This window comes from Oryzias latipes, chromosome 7 (genome assembly GCF_002234675.1).
Source record: "Oryzias latipes chromosome 7, ASM223467v1".
In the NCBI taxonomy this organism is placed as follows: domain Eukaryota; kingdom Metazoa; phylum Chordata; class Actinopteri; order Beloniformes; family Adrianichthyidae; genus Oryzias; species Oryzias latipes.
This window is the reverse complement of record NC_019865.2, coordinates 17657169-17677250: the sequence shown is the minus strand read 5'-3', so window position 1 is coordinate 17677250 and position 20082 is coordinate 17657169. Positions and strand designations below refer to the sequence as shown.

General features: G+C 41.9%; 4 protein-coding genes across 18 annotated transcripts in view; 2 read left to right on the top strand and 2 right to left on the bottom strand.

The window, feature by feature from the left end:
* Positions 1–348: 348 nt before the first annotated feature.
* cnbp (CCHC-type zinc finger nucleic acid binding protein) lies at positions 349–3627 on the top strand. Of its 4 annotated transcripts, none has more exons than XM_011477296.3 (6): positions 376–450; positions 610–660; positions 1876–1990; positions 2137–2202; positions 2338–2536; positions 2617–3627. In XM_011477296.3, the coding sequence occupies exons 3-6, from the start codon at positions 1879–1881 to the stop codon at positions 2732–2734; spliced, it is 495 nt and encodes a 164-aa protein (XP_011475598.1). In that variant the 5' UTR covers positions 376–450; positions 610–660; positions 1876–1878; the 3' UTR covers positions 2735–3627. The 4 variants fall into 4 exon arrangements, with proteins under 4 accessions (XP_011475599.1, XP_004070594.1, XP_011475598.1 ...); XM_004070547.4 differs by having other exon boundaries at positions 377–450; positions 1876–1996; XM_011477297.3 differs by lacking the exon at positions 610–660 and having other exon boundaries at positions 349–450.
* A 608-nt stretch (positions 3628–4235) lies between these two features.
* Positions 4236–11417, top strand: LOC101172977 (haloacid dehalogenase-like hydrolase domain-containing 5). Its single transcript, XM_004070545.4, has 8 exons — positions 4236–4533; positions 6332–6535; positions 7570–7682; positions 7760–7853; positions 7940–7973; positions 8484–8658; positions 8736–8924; positions 10378–11417. Exons 1-8 carry the CDS (start codon positions 4408–4410, stop codon positions 10772–10774), a joined length of 1332 nt encoding a protein of 443 aa, XP_004070593.1. The 5' UTR covers positions 4236–4407; the 3' UTR covers positions 10775–11417.
* A 1444-nt stretch (positions 11418–12861) lies between these two features.
* Positions 12862–14421, bottom strand: LOC101172732 (platelet glycoprotein IX). Its single transcript, XM_004070544.4, has 2 exons — positions 14163–14421; positions 12862–14038 (listed from the first exon to the last, which is right to left on the bottom strand). Exon 2 carries the CDS (start codon positions 14035–14037, stop codon positions 13291–13293), a length of 747 nt encoding a protein of 248 aa, XP_004070592.1. The 5' UTR covers position 14038; positions 14163–14421; the 3' UTR covers positions 12862–13290.
* Positions 14422–16719: 2298 nt separating this feature from the next.
* Positions 16720–20082, bottom strand: part of LOC101172493 (IQ motif and SEC7 domain-containing protein 1) — a 103081-nt gene continuing 99718 nt past the window's right edge. For 10 of the 12 annotated variants that reach the window (XM_023956702.1, XM_023956703.1, XM_023956704.1 and 7 more), the window contains one exon: positions 16720–20062. In XM_023956702.1, the coding sequence (XP_023812470.1) occupies positions 19538–20062 (525 nt within the window). In that variant the 3' untranslated portion in view covers positions 16720–19537. The remainder of the gene's footprint in view (positions 20063–20082) is intronic. The other 2 variants (XM_023956712.1, XM_023956711.1) reach the window with 2 other exon arrangements.

Sequence of the window (20082 nt, the reverse complement as noted above, 5' to 3'; positions counted from 1 at the left end):
AATGTAGATCCAAAACCAGATTGGTTGACATTAAAAATGTGTTAATTACATAAAGAGTTTCCCCCTTAATTTTAACATGAATTTAGCTTGGCTTCAATTGTATTATGTTTCTCTTAAACTTTAAAGTGCTGCCATGTTTGGTGTTCTTCCTAGCATACGGGCGGTACTCGCACTTCCAGATGTTTTAGATGTCTGAAATGAAGCGAAGAGAAAACGACTAATTTAGCGGAGGAGGGAAAAATATGGACCGTCTCATCTCAACGATTAGCCTATTTGGAGGGGCGGTGTCCAGGCTTCTTGGTCTGTGATTGGTTACTTGGCGAGCACGTAGCCAATCAGAGGGCGAGTTTTTACTGGATACTGTGAATGACAATTCAGGAACTCCTGCCTGCACCGCATGCAGCGCAGAGGAGGAGGCGTAAACAGTGACATAGCTAGGTAGCCATAAAGGTAAGCAATAAAACGGCTTTGCGATATTATAACCGTTTGGTGTTAAAGGTCTTTTGCAACATTTGTATTTATGAATCAAAATGTCAACCAGCGTAGACGTTTGATTAATTTTGTTGTGAATACGGCTTACTGTCAATTTGTTTGCTCTCACTAACTCAGCATCGGCTTCGTAGTCCGGCCTGCTAACGTTAGCACATCACAACGACTTTGGTGAGTGCGCCCTGGCGGGAAATTTCGTTTATACGCAATATTGAATCTGATACTCCTGGAAAAACACTTAGCGCAAGGAACTATCGATAATAACCCCGGATCGGCATCCTTTTACTGGGCAGCGATGATTGATCGTCGACTGAACCGCGTTTCTTGGTCATGAGGTGGTTAGCTGAGCTCGCGTGCGCTAGCCAGCAACGGTCTCGCGAGTGCGCAGAAAAATCAACGTGACTAGGCCGACGCTCATGCTGCCTCAACCTCTGGCATTTCTGTTGCTGTGAGCGCCTAAACGCTTCAGAGCCACATGTTCTGTGTTGGGCAATTTACACACGAAACCCCCCACAAGGTATTTAAAACAGCATAAAGCGTTTCACTGTTTGCAAAACGCCCCATCAATTTGGTTGAGTTTGAAGGCATTAAATCAAAACACGATGCGGCGTGCTGGCCCCTGGACATAAAGTTACCCACGGCATGGCCATCCTCCGGCCTCTAATGGCGTTTGGCTTAAAATAAAACCAGCCAATATCTCAAGTTAGGATTTGTATTTCTTCTTTTCAAAGTGTAGCTTTTAAAGTCACACAAGTTATGCTTTTAAAGTATTAACTTTTTAAATCACATGTTAATTGGGGTTAATGAAATTTCAGCAAAGAAGTGTTTAAGGGACAATTGCTCACGAGTTAATTAATACTTGGTCCTGTTTTATTTATGACAGCCAGTATATATATTTTTGCTAACTTTAGTCTAAAAGAAAGCTAAACAATTTATGAACTAAAGCCCTTCTTGACTTCATGTCTTCAGCAGACTGAAGTTTGGCCCTATGACAATCACAACATGATCCCACTGAGGACATCTTGTAAGTTAGTCAGTGTAGCTGCTAATTGTAGTTTATTGGCTTCATTTGACAGTTAGGATTGCAACATTAGATGAAAATTAAAATAGATTAAAAAAAATCCCTCTCTGATTGTAGAGTAGACCCTCCCATTTAGTCATTTGGCTTGTAATTTGTGATGGGAGTCCTGTGTTGAACTGAATTGGTTTGCTAATACTAAAAAACACAATAAAGTTGCATGTTACAAATGCTAAGATCACGTCAAAATCTCCCATGAATCCACTGAAATTTCAGGAGAGAACGTGTCCTTGCTGATTAGTTTGCTCCACCCCACTATAGGTTTCTTTAAGCACATATAGTTATTTTAGTTTTGTGTCTGTTTTTAGGTAATGGAGATGAGCAGCAACAGCGAGTGCTTTGGTTGCGGACGCCCTGGGCACTGGGTCAAGCACTGTCCCAACGCCAGTGGGACGCGTGGCCGTGGCAGGGGCCGGGGACGAGGCAAGGGTACTACACATTACTATGACTACGGCTAGAGTAGTTCACCTGCACCTCACACGTTTTTACACATCTTTTTCTCTAATTTTGAAGCAAAATGTTTAATAATTATAGTAAAAGTAACGTAACATGCTCTCTTGTGTTTTCAGAGCTGTTCTGTTATCGCTGTGGTGACCAGGGACACATGGCCAGGGATTGTGACCAAACTGAGGATGGTGTGCAGCTTTTTTAGTATAAAAAAAAAAGTATTGACATGTTAAAACCAAAGCATCCAATTTAGTAATTTTGGACCTATTTTCTTTAAGCTAACAGTAGTTGTAAACTGCTTTTTTTTGGCTTGCGTTTATTAGCGTGCTACAACTGCCACAGGAGTGGTCACATTTCCAGGGATTGCAAGGAGCCCAAGAAGGAAAGGGAGCAGCTGTGCTACACCTGCGGCAAAGCTGGCCACATGGCGCGTGACTGCGACCATGCCAACGAGCAGAAGTGCTACTCCTGCGGTGGGTTCGGTCACATCCAGAAGCTTTGCGATAAGGTGAAATGCTACAGGTAAGTTTCCCCGTCTTTTTCAGACGTGCACGTTTGTCATCTTGGGTTGGTCACGTGGCCCCGTTCCTCCTCTCTTGCAGGTGTGGTGAGATCGGTCACGTCGCAGTGCATTGCAGTAAAGCCAGCGAGACTAACTGCTACAATTGTGGAAAGGCAGGCCACCTGGCAAAAGAGTGCACCATCGAAGCGACCGCATAAGCAGTGCCCTCTGTTGCCCCTCCTTTATTTTTCGGATTGATGGTTGGTTGTATTATTTTCTCTGAATCCTCTTCACTGGCCAAAGGTTGGCTAACAGAGGCTAGTCCCGGGCCAGTGAGCCTCTAGACATGTAATACAATGAAAGGGGTGAAAAAATATCTTTCTGCATTCAATACAAAATAAAATGTTTTAGTTTGGTAGCGGTGTTATGTATAATGCTTTGTTGAAGAACCCCCCCCTTTCCAAGCCACTGGTGATCAGCGATGAACAAGTGGGACTAAACAAACGGGAATCTATAGGACCTCTGAGCTTGTGGATGAGCATCTCAGTCAAATGAGATGGAAGACTGGTGTAAATGGAAACCAAACTGCCATGTGTGGTTTATTTTGGGTTGTTTTAGTGGAATATGAGTTGGCCAAGAGAGTACGACATGGAAACAGTTCATAACATGATGCATTTCAGCCCATACAAGCAGCTACAAGTGGGCTATAACAAATTTACTTGTTATATTACTAAGATTTCAAAACAATTTTTTTTTTCAAGGTATAAAAAGAAAAACACGCTCTTTTATAGAAATCTGTTTACAATTTAAATATCACTCAGTAGTCCAAGGTAGAGTTTCTCCCTTAAAATGCCTTTTTGTTTTTCATGCCTTGGCAAAAACATTTGAACATCAACAGTTGTCAGAACTGCAGAATTTGGAGTTATTTGGGAACGAAACAATGTTTTCTCTGAAATCAAAATGTTATTTTTGTACAATATCACTTAGACTACTGTATAAATACCATTTGCTTGTACTCAGTTTTTAAGTCGGAAGGAAAGTGCAACTGAAGTCCTAGATAATAGAAATGTAATTTTAAACTATCAATAAAGCTGGAGGAGCACGGGGTGGAGCTGTCTGGTTTCTATGCATTTATTTTTTACAGGAACTTGTGATAAACAGTAAAATTTCTCACTTATGGCAAGTAAAATGACTTCAAAGTAATAAATGTTGCATGCAATGTCTGCTTCATTTTAGCTACATTTGGACTTGTATAGTTACTAAAGAGGTGTGTAGCGGTTTTATTTATTGTATGTCTGATTGCGTGTTTTTGAGGGGATACGTTTGTTTTTCCACATACAGAAGGTGTAGAAATGTCTCGATAAAAACGAGATGCACTAAGAATGGAGTTGCTGTACTTAACTGGAACAAGCCAGTTCGGTGCCCTATTTAGCAAGTTCACATCTTTTTAAAATATTTTTATAAAAGGACACCGCCTAGAAAAAAAACACATTTTTAAAAATGCGTCGAGCCATTTTCTTCTCTTTCTCTGGCGGAAAGATTCGGTGAATCGGTGAGCTGCCGGCGCGTGCTGGTCTGGACGCGGTCGGTCAACTCCGCTTCATCGTCTAAAATGGCAGCGGCGGTTGCAGTGCAGCTGCGGCCAGAGCTCCGCACATCTCCTTCCGCCACAGAGATGCAGCAAAAGAGACCCTCCCTCCACCTCCTCATGTGACGTCATCGGAGCTGGCCCAGTCACGTTAGAGCTGAGAAATAATTTGAGGAAAAACAAGCCGAGCAGCCAGCCACCGTGGCCGGTGCGAGCCGGCTCGTATTGCACGCAGGAGTCTATTTTTTTAACTATCGTTCTTATTTAATAGTTTTTCTATTAGCCCCGACACAAGCAACAGAGATGAAAGGACTCCTACCGTGTTACCGGGGCCTGCGTACTCTGAGCAACCGTCCAGCCGCTGGAAAAGCGGGGCTTGTCGGTTCTCAGTGCGGGCTTCTTAGCGGAACTCATTCTTTTACCACCAAGGTACGGTTCTTAGCTGTTGCTTCGGGTTGGCTCAGGCTAACATCACTACAGATAGGGGGTGACTCTTTGCGATGCCAGTGTCACATGTTCGTTCCCTTTTGCCGTTAAAGTAACGCTTCCACCCAACTTTTCATTTTGTTGATGGCCGGACGGAGCACCGGGAGGGCAGCAGATCATGGAGCTTACTCTGTTTCCCCCCCAACCCCAAACTCCGCCGGGGTTGGTTTTTTTTTGGTCTGGCCCCGCTGTCTATAAGATAACACGTTCAAAAGGCACGTAGGATTAGAGCAGTGCTGTAGTAACAAACTGTTCTGTTCTTGGTGAAGAACAGAACAGTTTGTCACAATGGCAGCGTCTCCATCCATGCACTCATCATGCATTGCTGTGTCACCCTCTGTTGTGACCATTGATTATGATACACGACACCCCAATGGATCTGCTTGAAGGGTTATGGAGCATTGCAATAATAAATTCACTTCTAAACCCACCAGCCACTTTATTAGGTAAAGCTTGCTTGAGCTGTGTTGGGGTCCCTAGATTCAACAAAGTACTGGGAACATTGATTCCTCAGAGAGTTTGGTCCATATTGACATGATAGGATCACACAGTTGCTGCAGATTTGTTTGCTGTACATCCATGATGCCAATCTCCCATTCCACCACGTCCCAAAGGTGCTCTATTGGGTTGCGATCTGGTCACTCTGGAGGCCATTTGAGTCCAGTAAACTTATTGTCATGTTCAAGAAACCAGTCTGAGATGATTCCAGCTGTATGTCATGGCGCCTTATCCTGCTGGAAGTAGCCATCAGAAGATGGTACACTGTGGTCATAAAGGGATAGACATGGTCAGCAACAATTCTCAGGTAGGCTTTGGCGTTGGAACTATGCTCAATTAAAAGTAGGTCAAGAAAACGCCCCCCCCCCCCCCCCCTGCACCATACACCAGCAGCTTGAATTGTTGATACATGGCAGGATGGATCCACGCTTTTGTGTTGTTGACGCCAAATTCTAACCTTACCATCCGAATGTTGCAGCAGAAACGGAACCTCATCAGACCAGACATTGTTTTTCCAATCTTCTATTGATCAATGTTGGTGAGCCTGTGTGAATTGTAGCCTCAGTTTCCTGTTCTTAGCTTACAGGAGTGGCACCCGGTGTGGTCTTCTGCCGCTGTAGCCCATCAGCCTAAAGGTTGTACGTGTTATGCGTTCAGAGATGCTCTTCTGCCGACCTCAGTTTTAACCTGTGGTTATTTGAGTTTCTGATGTCTTTCTATGAGCTGGAAGCAGTCTGGACCTCTGGTGTCAACATGGCATTTCTGCCCACAGAACTGCAGCTTACTGAGTATTTTGTTCTTTGGACCATTCTCTGTAAACCCTAGAGATGGTTGTGGGTGAAAATCCCAGTAGATCAGCAGAAATACTCAGACCAGCTTGTCTGGCACCAACAACCATGCCATGTTCAAAGTCACTAAAATCACCTTTGTTCTCCATTCGGATGCTCTGTTTGAACTGCAGCAGACAGTCTTGACCATGTCTTTAGGCCTAAATGCATGGAATTTCTGCGGTGTGATTGGCTGATTAGAAATTTGCATTGTTAACAATCAGTTTGGATAGGTGAAACTAATAAAGTGGCCAATGAATGCATATTCATTTCCAATTGAAGAAATCATAAATATTTTTAAAATATTCAAGCTATTCTCAATTTAGCATCCGTTTTTGTTGTTGTGTACATAACTTTAGATTCATTCAACAAAGTTCTTTCATGGCTCCATTTATTCGATTCTTTTTCTTTTGCAGCCACAGCCGAGGTTTGGCCTGTTGTTTGACATCGATGGCGTGCTTGTTCGGGGAAGGATTCCAATCCCTGCGGCCAAGAAGACGTTTGAGAAGTTGGTCAACTCTCAGGGACAGTTTGTGGTGCCAGTAGTTTTTGTCACAAATGCAGGGAACTGCCTCCGACAAACTAAGGCTGACCAGCTCTCTCACCTCCTGGGAGTGCCTGTAAGTGACGGCGACCTACAGAAGACACTGACCCACAGGGGAATCGTAACAAGTAAAATGCCAAGTTGAGCATAAAGAGATAAATGTTAGGTAATAGAAACTAAAAAGGGGCAGATTGCGATCTTGCTTCCCCTTAAAACTTAATAATTGCATTATTGTAATAAAAAAAAACAATACCCACCAGTAATAACTCACTAAATACAATCATTAATGAAAAGAAGACTACAAAATGTCATAAAAGTTTCACTTTGCCCTATAGGATTACCCCAAACTAAAGTTTGACAATTATTTAAACAAACCATCAAGCACGATGGTAGGGGATAGTTATATGGGCCTTCTGTGTAAATAGGGCAGTTGGGTTGACGGTTATCTTCAATAGATATTTTTATATTTTGGGGATGACTTTATCTCTCTTGGATGAGCAGCCTGTCTGTCTAAAGGTTGGTCAAATGTTCAAATCCCAGACTTTGTAGACATTGATGTCCAAGGGCAAGGGGACCATACCCTACTTTGCCCCCTATATTGCCAAAGTAATCTATATAAGTGCCTGCTAATTGCTATATTTTAAAGTTGGAGTAAATATTTACTTTTCAACTAAGACATTCTCTGTCTGGTTGCTAAATTTATCCCAAGAGCAGTTAATCAACAAAACTGCTGAGGTGAGAGGGGTCAAGGTGTTTAAAGAGTCAAAGTCCAGGCTACTCACTGACTGATATGCTCTAACATTTCTAATTACCCCCCCCCCCCCCCAAAACAAAACAATCAATGAACTGAAGCCACACAAAGAGAGGTTGGTTTAAACCCCTCCCCTTCAGGGTCACCAAGGGATTACATCATCCAGAAAAAAGATTACTTGGAAAACAGCTCTGTCGGGGATTAATACAGCAAGTAACGTTTAACACTGACGACTTTGTTGGCTGAATTTTAAGACAACATGAAACATTTGTTTTACATTTTGTTTAAATAGAAAGTATTTGACCTTTTTTTTCTAAATCAAGTGTCATCAGTTCCTTCTGCATTCATTGTACTTTCAGATTACTCAAGAGCAAGTTGTCATGTCCCACAGTCCTTTGAGGATGCTGAGAAAGTTCCATGACAAATGTGTTCTGGTGTCTGGACAGGGGCCCGTCCTAGATATCGCTAAAAAGTAATTTTCCCTTTGCTTTCTCAGTTTTTGAACCTTTTGATTTCCTCTCTTGACTCATCTTTGTGATCCATTCTCAGTGTTGGCTTTAAGAATGTAATCAGCATCGACATGCTGAGGGAGTCGTACCCACTGCTGGACATGGTGGATCACAACAGGAGACCCAAACTTCCGGTGAGACTTCACTATCTGATGCTAAACTGAGATGACAGCCAAATTCTTGTGTTCCCGTCATATGAAGCTCATACCTCTCATTTCAGACCAACCCTGTAATCAATCTTCCTAAAGTTGAAGGTGAGAACTTGCTCCTCTAATGTCTTATCTGGTGACTGTATAAGTGAATTAGACTGAATGTGACATCATTTATGGAAAGGGGTTTATATTCCGCTTCAATCAAATGAAATCAGCAAATTTGTGATACAGATGTTGAGGCCAGATGACGTAAATAATCAGTGATTGGTCCAAAATCTGTCATATGTTTCAAAGGTTTTGACCTGGGGGCCATTAGGCACCACATACTTTCATAGAGGCAGTTGATGGGTCAGTTTCTAACTTGAATACCTTGCACAACAGAAAAAATATAAGGGAATGCGAATTAGCAAAGAACATGTTTACTGACAGAGTAATAGCAGTTCATTTCTCAATAGATATTAAATGGATTTGGCTTCTTGGAGCCAGCGAGTACTTGTTGTTTGGAACACCGGGGGGAGGAGTCACTCAGTCCACTTCTCATATACAGTCACTGGTCTTGTCCTACGGGATATTCTTTGACGGTTCCTTCATGTCTGCTACTCTCAAATGCAGCTGTAGTTTTGTTTGGGGAGCCTATTCGATGGGAAACCAACCTGCAGCTGATCATTGACGTTTTGCTGACTAATGGTAACCCCAGTGGCATACACCAATCCCAAGTGATGCCCCACCTCCCTCTCCTGGCCTGTAACATGGACCTCATGTGGATGGCTGAAGCTAATTCTCCACGGTGAGCTTTTAGGAGTCATTCTTCTCAGTTGAAGGAAGGAAAAAGTCTTAACTTCTACCGTCACATCCCTCTCTTAGGTTTGGCCATGGAACCTTCCTTGTTTGCCTTGAGAACATCTTTAAGAAGATAACAGGCAGGGAGCTGAAGTATGAGGCTCTCATGGGGAAGCCCAGCGAGCTGACCTACCACTTTGCAGAGTTCCTCATCAGAAGCCAAGCCTTGGAGAGGCAATGGAAACTTCCCATTACTACCCTTTATGCTATAGGGTGAGAAACCAGGTCACGGCATCGTACATAGACCTGCACAAACAAGTGGGACCACTCATGCAGCAGAGGAGGGAATCCATCAGATTAAATGATAATTGTCTTAACATAAAGTTGGAAGAAATCTGGCTCATTAAAGCAAACATTACATCTGTCAGAGGATTAAAAAAAAAAAAGGAAATGACAGTCTGCTTTCAACAGCATTTAAAAATGCAGGAGTCAACATTTTGACCAACTCCAAACCACCTTCTGATTCCACCTGCTTCTGTCATCACTTTCAGGATGAGTCTCTGCCGATTATTAAAGTTCCACTCAGATCATCTCATGATCAATTTGAAAAGCGTTCCCAGCGGTCTTTTAATTAGGATTTTTAGGCAAAATCAACAAACCGTCTCATTTTCAGACATCATGTCTGCATAGCGGCAGTAGTTTATTAGTAACTCACCTCTGTGTTACGGACAGGATTGCTGGCGTCAAGCAACCCCACCCCCCCTTCCCCTCCCTGTGGCTGAGAGCTTGACCTAAGGGAGCATGTGGTCCGCTACAGCGCAAATAAGCTCTTTTTTCCAAACGGCCTTTTTTTCTTCTGTCGCTCCTGAGTTGCAACGATTTGGGTAAAGAAATAATCAGAAACCAAATTCAAGCTTAATTTTTTTAGAAATGTCCTCCATCATCAGAAAAATGCTACAAGAACAGGTTGAAAACACCAAAAATGTGACTTTCATTGGAGTGAGTCTTTAAGCTTTTGCATAGACTCCCGTTTTGCAGCAATACTTTAGAAGAAAAGTCGTGAACAGCAACCCACCTCACTCTCATTGTGAGATGAGGAGACATAAAGACTGATACAGGAAGAAGCAGACGAACGTCTGTGTTTTAGATCCATCCCATTATGCAAGTTAACAGCTGACACAGTGACAGACATCTTCAGAAGCTGCTGAATCCCTTTTGGGGTCAGGAACATTTTGGAGCATAGCTACTGTTGGGTGATGGTGAGTTACAGCTTGAGGAGGATCACACACTCACCTTATAGAGACACCAACTAACTTATGAAGCATATTTTTGGACTATGGGAGGAAGAAAACCCCATGCATGCATGGGGGAGAACATGCAAACAGAAAGGTCCAAGCTGGGATTTGAACCAGGGTAAATTCGCTACGGGGTAAAAGCCCCAACCACTATACCATCATGCAGCCACATTAACAAACAACACAAGAAAATATATGCAGAAAAAAACACCCACTTTTATCTTTTATCTATTCATATCTTTTACTAGATATGAATTGTAGCCCATAGACTTGTTACTAAAAAAGTATTTCTTTTAACTTCATTGTTGCTTTGCTTTTGTAATTGTTGCTAATATTTACTATTCTATTGATAAGGTTTAAACAACGTACACAAAAAAGTCAGCTTTTGTTAGTTTAAATGTTGTCTGAATAACCTTTTCTTATTTCCCTAGCGATAACCTGATGACTGACATCTATGGCGCCAACCTGTACAACCGTTACCTGGAAGAGAGAGTGGCTAGAAAGAACCCCAAAGCTGTGGCACAGATGGCCGCCGTCACCGGGTCCGCCTCCACGTTGCCCGGGGAGGAGGAGTCCGACAGCCTGTGGGAAAGCGAGCTGGCGCTGCCCTCTGCCACCTCCTGTAAGTCCATTCTGGTGTGCACGGGGGTGTACAACCACAGCGTGGACGTGCCGTCTGACCCTCACCGCTGCATCAAACAGACCGTGTTCCACGGGCACCGGGATTTCCGCTTCGAGCCCGCTCTGGTTGAGCCGGACTACATCACGGAAGACGTGGCAGAGGCCGTCGACCTCATCTTCAAGCATGAGAAGTTTGTGCCTCAGTAGAGCTGAACCATGGAGCACGCCACGTTAACACATTAACATGTAGGAGCACAACACTGGACATGAACAGGGCATTGAGAACATATATATTCAGTATTCAGACAAAGCTTAGAATTAACGGAGCCTCCGTGTGTTACCCTCATCCGCTCTTTTACATTGTTTTTTGTGATAACTTCAACAACCCCTTTGTCAAAGAATTGCCTTATTTTACCTTCTAAGTGTTTTTTTTAGATGATGGATATAGTTTCAACTCCTAAAGCCATCCTATATTTATTACAAGAAGTTACCACCGTTTTATATTAAGACACAATTTTCATGAACCGCTGGCTCATCCATTAATCCTGGTAAACCTATGCATGAAAAGCAGAGTAACACCTGTACTGTAACAGCTGTCTGTTGTGCAATATTGTCCTGTAATAGTACTGTCGGTCTGCATTTTGTGTAGCTGTGAGGCTCATGGCCATATTTGCACAGACTTTAGTTTCTTTATGAAAAATCTGTCCTTATCGCAGTATTATTATTTTTATGTTTTTCTCCTTAGCAAAACAGCTTCTAAAAACCCATCCATAGTGTTTACCTCCATCTTCATTGAAGGTAAATATTTTACCTTGAGAGAAAAAAAAAAGAAATCCTTACAACAGTTCAACTAATCGTTTGTGTCTTTTTTCCACTAATTCCACACTTCAGAATGGAAAAAGAAAAAAAGTTAAGTAAAAAAGAATCACCCAAATCCTTCTTTTTCACACATTTTGCAGTTTCCTTTTATATAAACTGCTTTTTTATGATTTAATTCAGTGATCCTTGAATACCTAGCTGTCATTTTTTAACCCTTGTGCTATCCTAGGCACTTTAACATTGGGAGTTGGGTCATCTAGACCCACTAGACAGTGCTCTGAACCTTTTTTTCTTCAATGATTTGTGATCTTCACTGGTGTCCATGGATTACATGAAATCTTTCCACCTTTATCCACCTTTGTCATGGTAGGAATAACACGTCAATGTAAGGGTGGGGTCATCTAAGATAGCACAAGGATTAAGTATACATTGCAAAAACCACTAGAGAATTTTAGGGAATTAAAAAGTCAAACAATATAAAAGTAATTGTCTGGGGTGAGTAGAAGTGGAGCTCTTTAGACTATTAAATCCTTTCAGTGTATCATAGCAAAAAACAAAAAAAACCTTTCCACATAAGTGAATTGGCGCCAAGAGAACTTATTTATCCTTGTTTCTGCATCCTGTAATAGGATCAAATAGGAAAGTTTCTTTGTTTAAAATTAACTCATTTCTAAAGGTTTGCCTCCATTAAGTAAACCTTTTTTTTAAATTACAAAAAGGGGACGTTTTCCACGTTATTTTTCACTCCTTTTTATTTATTTCAATAATGACCCCTGAACAACCATCTGCATAAAATAAACCAGCTAAAGGATATCATGTAACCCTTGTGCTATCCTAGGCACTTTACCATTGGGAGTTGGGTCATCTAGACCCACTAGACAGTGCTCTGAACCTTTTTTTCTTCAATTATTTGTGATCTTCACTGGTGTCCATGGATTACATGAAATCTTTCCACCTTCATCCACCTTTGTCATGGTAGGGAGAACACGTCAATGCAAGGGTGGGGTCATCTAAGATAGCACAAGGGTTACAATCTTAATTATAATTTAAAAGTAATTTAGGGCTTAAGATACACAAGATGGGAAGAGCCAGAAATCCAGATAACTTTTTTTTTAAACGTTCCCTTTTCAAGAAGACTTAAGTTTGGTCAGGTTGATTCTCAAATCTTTTTCTATGTATTGTCGTGACCTTCTCACCCCAATAAATTTAAATGGTAAAGTTTTATATGAACAAACTTACATTTCTTTATATGTTCTATTTTTATTTTATCCAAGTAAAAAATACAGTACTTCGTAAGTTTATTAGGGCATATCCATCTATCTTTATAATTTTTTAATGCAATTTTTAAGCCCTTGTGCCCTTGAAAAACCTCAAACAGGAATAAATCCTCCTTTTGTTGGTGTAAATTTTTAAGCTGAAAAGTACATTTAAAATAATAATCAAAACTTTCCAGTTTCACAATTTTTCTATTTTAATTTTTGGCCCTGTAAACTCATAGTACATTTTTATATCAGTTCCTGCAACAAACTATACATTTTAAATACAGTCTGCATTTGAAACACATGACAAAAAAATTCATTTAACCTGAACAGCTCTTTCACGTCAGCCAAACAGCATGTCAGGGTCCACATTCAGAGAACAGTTTTGATTCTTTTTTTAATACTGCTACTCCAGTCCAAGATTCAAAGTGTGTTTGTTTTTTAGGTAGAAACAGCAGAAAATCTCTTACCTTTTACCACTTTTGTTTTCTTAAATTTTTATGTTTTGTATTTTCTGGACACAATCATCTGCATCGATACAGACTTTGGACCAGCATACCAGACTTCTGGATTGTGCTTATTTGTGAGTCCATTAAATAAAATAAAAAAATCTGCCTCACGTTGCCTGCTGTGAACACATGTTCCTCAGGTCGCCTTTATCTTTATATTGTGTTTCTTATGTAACACATCCAGCACTTGCGGCAGTAGCTCCATATTAAGAAGCGGCCTTTCCAAGTCCTCTGAGCAGAAGAAAAAGTCAGAGTCCTCACCAGCCCCTGACTGTCCTGTGTGCAGCCTCCGTCTGTGTTTGGGCCTCAGCGAGCGCAAAGAGTAGCTCTGGAAGCCTGAATGCCTTTCATCTATAGACAGAGTGAAGGTGGACCTTCTGCCCAGCTTCAGGCTCCACAGAGACAGGAGGAGGAGGCAGAGCAGCATCCCCACCATCAAAGCGTTGGTTGCATAAGCACAGCTCGGTCTGGCGCAGGAGGAAAAGTACTCATCTGTCAGTTCTGTCATGGCTTTGTGAGCAACAGAGCTTGGAGTGGAACAAGTTGGCACCGATGAAATAATGTGTCTGTTCTTTAGAACCCAGTTCCTCAGGTACTGGATTCTGCAGTCACAGTGGAATGGGTTTCCAGACAGAGAAAGCTTTTTGAGGGAGACATATCTGTCAAATAGACCTGGATCCACTGAGGTGAGCCTGTTGTCCTGCATTTGGAGCTCCGTGGTGTTTGAAGGGAGACGAGGAACATGGGTGAGGTTCAAAGAGCTGCAGTTCACGTGAAGCCCAGCAGGCACCAGTGCAGAACAGATGCAGGGCCTACCACTGATGTGAGCATTTGAGGAAGTCGGAAGGAGGTAAACAGCCAGGCTTAGACTCAAAAACAGCATCCTGAGGAAGAGGAGAGAACGTTAGAACTCACACGACCACAAAGCTGAGGAGTAGAAAACTGCTGGATGTGACTTATGGTTAAAGGACATCACAAAAGAGCAAATGCAGAAGAAAAAAAGCAAACCTTTCAGAATCTTGTCATCCTTGAAACTTCCTTGCGGTTGTAAAATGTAACATTCAGGACTTTTCTACGTTTGTAACCCCAAGCTTCCATACTCCCCACAACAGAGCAGCATCAGAGTGAGGAGCACTCCAATGACACTGCAGCCAAGGGAGCATGTGACATGAAAGAAATCCAGCTGCCTTGAGGAGATAAGAGTTTATCTATTGAAATAATGGCAGAGACGCCTCCACGCAGCACTGCTGCGGATGTGCTGGAACATAGAAAGGAAACATAATTACATAATTTAAAAACCCTTTTAAAAAGTTTTAAAGGAAAATGTGTCTAATAATTTAGTCATCTTCATTTTCTCCGGCAGTGGATCGTTCAGCCAGTAGGGGCGCAACAGCTCAAGCAGTTTTTCAATGCAAGTGTATCGCGCGGCCTCTAGTGGAAATATTGCAACATTGCTATTTAGGCCAGGGTTTTTTAACCTTTTTCCTTGATAAAAATCAAATGGCACATCAACTGACAATGTTTAAAAACGTATAAATAAACAAGTTGTAGTCTGCATTAACAGCATACAGTCCTTCATATCAAAGTGTCTTAAATAAGAATAAACACAAAATGTAATTTTTCTGCCAACATAGTAAGCAACCTGGAACTATGTGGAGTTAATTCAGTCTAAATAATCAGAAATGGCCACAACCTGTTTTATGCCTGGATAAACACAGAGCCAATATCCTGGAAATGGAAAATGGTTTTAGACCAAATAAGTGAAAATATAGGGCAGGCGTGGTGCAGCGGTAGGGCAGTCAACCCATGATCATAAGATTGCAGGTTCAATTCCCGCTTTGCACGCCCATGAGTCAAAGTGTCCTTGGGCAAGACACTGAACCCCACCTTGCCTCTGGTGGTAGGCAGGCACCTGTGTTTGGCAGCGGAGTCGCCACCAGTGAGTGAATGTGTGTGTGACTGGGTGAATGGGTCTGTGACTGTAAAGCGCATTGTCCTTGTAGGGAGAGAGGCGCTATATAAGTATACGCCATTACCATTTAAATAGATTCATTTTCCATAACACGCCTGACCATCTTCGCTGCACACTGATTAAAAAATGACGTAGGGAATAAAATAAGAAAAAAAAAAGTTTTAAATCGTCTGGAAAACATCTGGATCTGTGTTGTGAGGGAACCATTATGTGGTTTTATTTTTTATTTAAAAAAAGTAATCTAAATACATGGGGAAAATGGGGTAAAACATGACGCTCAGCATTAATATAAAATCTGTATTTAATAATGCGATTTGTTTCAGTAAAACTCTTAAATTTAAAGGTCCACGTATGTCTGACTATTCTGGGGTAATTGTGAAACAGGGAAATACTTCTGAGTTGTGTAAAAATAAACAAGGTCGACCTCCATCACCTTAGACATTGCAAATGGAAACTGGATTTTTTAAAACTTTCTGTAGGAAGCTGTGTTATGATTGGTGGTGCTTCCCTGTTTTATTCAAACACTCACAAATGAGCTGAGATCAGTATCATGTCTCCCTAATGTAATGGTGGTTTTGGCATTATTTTAGGGCGGCATTTTTGCATCTATCTAGGCACTAAAATAGATGTTACGGTGGTGCATTTACAGAAAAAAATCATTTATAAATATCCCTGAACGTAAAGTTAAACACCCGCTTTAATAAAAATTGTGTTTTTTGTGATTTTATCATGTTCTTGTGTTTTTTTTCTCATGATGGATATTTATAAAGACATTTAAAGTTAAAATTGCATTTCTGAGTTGTTCTTTATTCAAATTCTTGTAAATGAGGAGCAGATGAAAAATGCAGTTGAAAAAAAGCCTGAAGCAGTGACATAGAAGCTGCTGCGGCAGGGCAAAAGCTCCCTGCTCTGCTCCGTTATGATGCCTTCCCTTGCAGACAGACCCATGAATGTTGCTCAACACTGTAGCGGATGGCTTCAATATTGCTGCACCGCTAATGTTAGGTTGGGGTTGTGAGGGGCTGTAAGCTAGTGGAAGAGAGTGTAAAGATGATAGGAAGTGAGGACAGGCTTACTCCAAGTCAACAGTCTGGCCTTTCTACTGCCGCTCTGCAGAAAAAACTATGTCCCAAAAAAACCACACAGGCTTTTTAATTTTTTGGGGGGGAAAAAATGGCATAATCATAATAAAAAGACCACTGTGATCAGATTGGGACTTTAAGAAATGAATACACAAGAACAATAACAGTTAGAAAAATGTGCATAATAAAACATAACAAAAATGCATAATAAAACCTAATGACATTCAGGTGTAAAAAAAAAAAGCAAAGTCACTGTGAAACATGGTGACAGCTATATCATGGTAAGGGTTTAAAAATAAATCCGACCAAAAATTGAAAGTTATTTCTTATGTAACTATTTGGCATAAAACCATAGAGTTCTGCCAAAGTTATTGAGATGTAAGTGACTTTAGAAACATTTTGTTCAGTATTTTACAGACAGGAGACAGCTATATTTGCACAAAGATGCCAATCGTGACACAGCAAGCACAAATTCTTGCCTTCATACCATTAGAAAGAAAATCAACACATGTACCATAACTCATATATTTGTTTATTGGACGTTCTCGACATTGTCACAGTTGTAGTTTTACAATAACTGGGGTCTTACTGATTGACTACTCACTGTACAAACTGAATGCACACACAAATGAGGCCATTCCTGTCTTTGCTTTCTCTGAAAACGCGTCTCAAGCCATTTTGGCGGGTGGAGGTGGGTGGTAACGACAGAGCTGGACGTTGTTTGCAGCACCCTTTTCTAACAGTCTGTTATTTGATTTCCACAGCAGAAGTCCGTTCACTGCAGCTGGAGGCAGGCAGAGACAATCGATATGTTCGTTTATCAGCCCTCGCATCCGTCCCATGAGGTGATGTATGTACATCCTGATCCAAACGGCAGATATGAGAATAGAACGCTGATCGTATACACATTATGTACATCTCAAATAACCAAAGTCGTGGTCCCTTTACAGTCGGCCAAAGATAAACTCGTCCATCTGCTCGCACATCAAAATCCCCCATATTTACACCATGAAAGCCCTCAAACAACAAAGTGCAATGTTCATTTCGGTCGGTAATTTACACGATGGCTTGTGGATGAAATGCATGCTGAGCTTCAGAACTACGACACATGGAAAAGAGCAGAGCTCCTTATGATCGAAGACTGAAAACCGAAAGAGGAGTCCCAATATAAAGGCTGATTTCCTTCCACATCAGCTCACAGTGAACAGTGATGCATCAGATCCATGCAGTGCATTGCTGGGGTACTTTCTCACAAAATATGACATGTGAAGCGCAACAACACACCCAAAACAAAACAGAAAAAAAAATACACAAACCCAATTGGTCTGAAATGATGGACACATTCAGCTGATCATGTGATATGTCTGTCACCCCAACACTCTGACTCGTGGCAATGAATTCGTTATGAAGGTCATTAAAATACATTTACAACCTGAATATTGGGACAAACAGTTTACTGTCACTAATTTACACACTAGAATAGACTCTTCTTAGACTGTAGAAAGATATTCTTTATATATACCAGTTTGTTCAGCTTGCATTATCTATGTTATAACTGCATTTCCTGAAAAAAATGAAGGTTGTTTTTCATATGTGCTTATCCAGCAAAATAGTTCAGCCCAAGAAGATCAATTTTCCTTTTATTAAAATATATATACACACATTCGTCGTTCCACTGTGAGCTATTTAGGTATACTTCTAATGACCAAAAAAAAACAAAACGTTTTACTTCATCTCACCTGAATCTCGTCTTGGACGAGATGACAGACTCTTGAGTCTGCGTTGAACTGAACACGATTGCACTTTAATCCTGCTATGGTAACACTGATTCTGTCATATAATGTGCAGAGGATTTACCTCACATTGATAACATTACATGCAAACAAACTCACTCAACGAGACATTCCACTAAACTTCAGATCTGCACCTCCTGTAAGACCACAAGGACAGCCAGACAGTAAATCACCAAGAAAAGACTCAGACAGGGGCGGAAAACCAGGAATGAATAAATAACCACAGAAAATGTTGAACACAAATCGGAGGGAGATCTCAAATTGATTTACAAAATCAGTACGAAGATATTGCACAAATGATAGAGAAAAAAAAGGAAAATCTCACCACGTGAGTTGATTTTATTCATTCACCAAATCGTGTGGTGAACACTAAATTTCAAACAAGGCAAAAGTAAATAAAAAAAAAAAGTTTTTGTCTAACTCAAGAGAACAGCTGTTGCACACGCTAACGGCAGCAGACTTTTAGTATTTCATTTGTAACAGTAACTGAGGCTTTTATTTTGTCAGCCACGATCTGAGTTTATCAGCCGTGAGGGGACGGGACTGAGGGGAGAATCTGCAGCCCCGTGTGCGACAGCTGCTGTCCAGAAGCTTTTCTCATCGAGATTAAAGGCCAAACTGAAGCGGAGTGCCCTCCTTTCAGGTCTAGATCTTGTTTCCACAGCCAGTATAATACTGATACTGATTTTTGCTGATAATAATCGTATGTATAAGCTTACAAATTACTTTACACACAATATACTGTACATTAAGTCTCGACTAAATAGATTATGCATTAATAATTGGCACATTTATTTATGAGAGCTAGGAGACAACACATATAGCTGTCATCTACAATAAATACAGCACTAGAACTACAATGGCTGACTTGGGTTGTTTACCTGTCCTTTGATTGAAGATAGTATGAAATGATTATATCTAGATTTTTCACTATATGTGAGCTCTACGGGAGGCAACAACGATTAGCATTCTCATATGATGGGAAAACCTGCAAACCAAAGACTTGAACAGTTCAAAACGACTGAGCACAAGAAACCGTGAAAACAGTCAGCCATGTTTTTCCTTTTTTTTCTTCTTCTTTTTTTTTTAAATCTCAGAGCACATTGCCTCCTGATAATGTGAGGGTAAGACAAGGTGATTTCTGGAGGAATGAAGTAGGAGGAGCGGCATGCAGAGACTCTGCCGCTACAGCCGTCACATACTGGCGGTGCGTGAAGAAAAAAAGAAAAAAAAACAAGTATTCCTGTGCAAACCCCCACCAACCCTTTTCCCACCCACACAAAACCCTGATGGGACATGAGTCCTTCATCAGGCAGACTAGTAAAAAGGCCCCTAGTGGAAGATTGGAGTCCGATTTCCATCCTGCATATTGGTTGGACCTGGAAGTGAGAAGGAGGCTGCGTGTGGTTGGTTCCCATCACAGCAGCTGAACACAGTGGACAGGCCATAGAGTTATGCTGTCAGTCCCTTTGGTGTAAGCGATTGTCCCTCTTTCCTTAAAGTCCCTTCTTGCTTGTCCTGTTTGTGTCAGCAGCATCACACTACGGTGCTGATACCACTGTGTTTGGGTTTGGGTGCACCGGGAGCGGAACCCGCCTGCTGAGCGTGGTGGTGGGGCCCGTGCGGGACGTGGTGGGGATGCTGGCCGTAGTGGCTGTGCTGCGGGTGGGCGTGGGGGTGCACGTGAGAGCTGAAGGCTGGGTGCTGGTGGTACTGTGTGTGGGGGGGCGGGTGGTAGTGGTGGTGGTGGTGGTAAGGCGGGGGGTTCTGCGGGACCTGGCAGTACTGGTGGCCGTGGAGTTGGACCTGCACTGCGTGCACTGCTTGTGCAGTGTGGTGCAGGTTGGTTGGGTGGGGCTTGTGGGATATGAGGGTGGGATGGCCGGGTGGCACCAAGGGGGGGTGGCTCTGAGATGGTGGTTTCCCTCGCTTGCTGCCAAAGAGCGACCCGAGAATGGAGGTGGATGCGGCGTTCGGGATGGAGGCGGGATGACCGCGGGGAGCAGCCTCTCGTGGCGGGGGGTCTCTCCTTCGTGTGTGGGGGCTGCTAATGATGGACCCCTGCAGGAATTGGGGGAAAA

What these genes read in the sequence shown, in the direction of transcription:
- cnbp (XM_004070546.4), top strand. Translation starts at nt 1,879, where the DNA reads ATGGAGATGAGCAGCAACAGCGAGTGCTTTGGTTGCGGACGCCCTGGG. An exon ending in GGGCCGGGGACGAGGCAAGG is followed by an intron (nt 1,997 to 2,136) that starts GTACTACACATT and finishes TTGTGTTTTCAG; the next exon opens with AGCTGTTCTGTTATCGCTGT. An exon ending in GATAAGGTGAAATGCTACAG is followed by an intron (nt 2,537 to 2,616) that starts GTAAGTTTCCCC and finishes CCTCTCTTGCAG; the next exon opens with GTGTGGTGAGATCGGTCACG.
- LOC101172977 (XM_004070545.4), top strand. Translation starts at nt 4,408, where the DNA reads ATGAAAGGACTCCTACCGTGTTACCGGGGCCTGCGTACTCTGAGCAAC. An exon ending in CTCATTCTTTTACCACCAAG is followed by an intron (nt 4,534 to 6,331) that starts GTACGGTTCTTA and finishes TTTCTTTTGCAG; the next exon opens with CCACAGCCGAGGTTTGGCCT. An exon ending in GTCCTAGATATCGCTAAAAA is followed by an intron (nt 7,683 to 7,759) that starts GTAATTTTCCCT and finishes ATCCATTCTCAG; the next exon opens with TGTTGGCTTTAAGAATGTAA.
- LOC101172732 (XM_004070544.4), bottom strand. Translation starts at nt 14,037, where the DNA reads ATGCTGTTTTTGAGTCTAAGCCTGGCTGTTTACCTCCTTCCGACTTCC.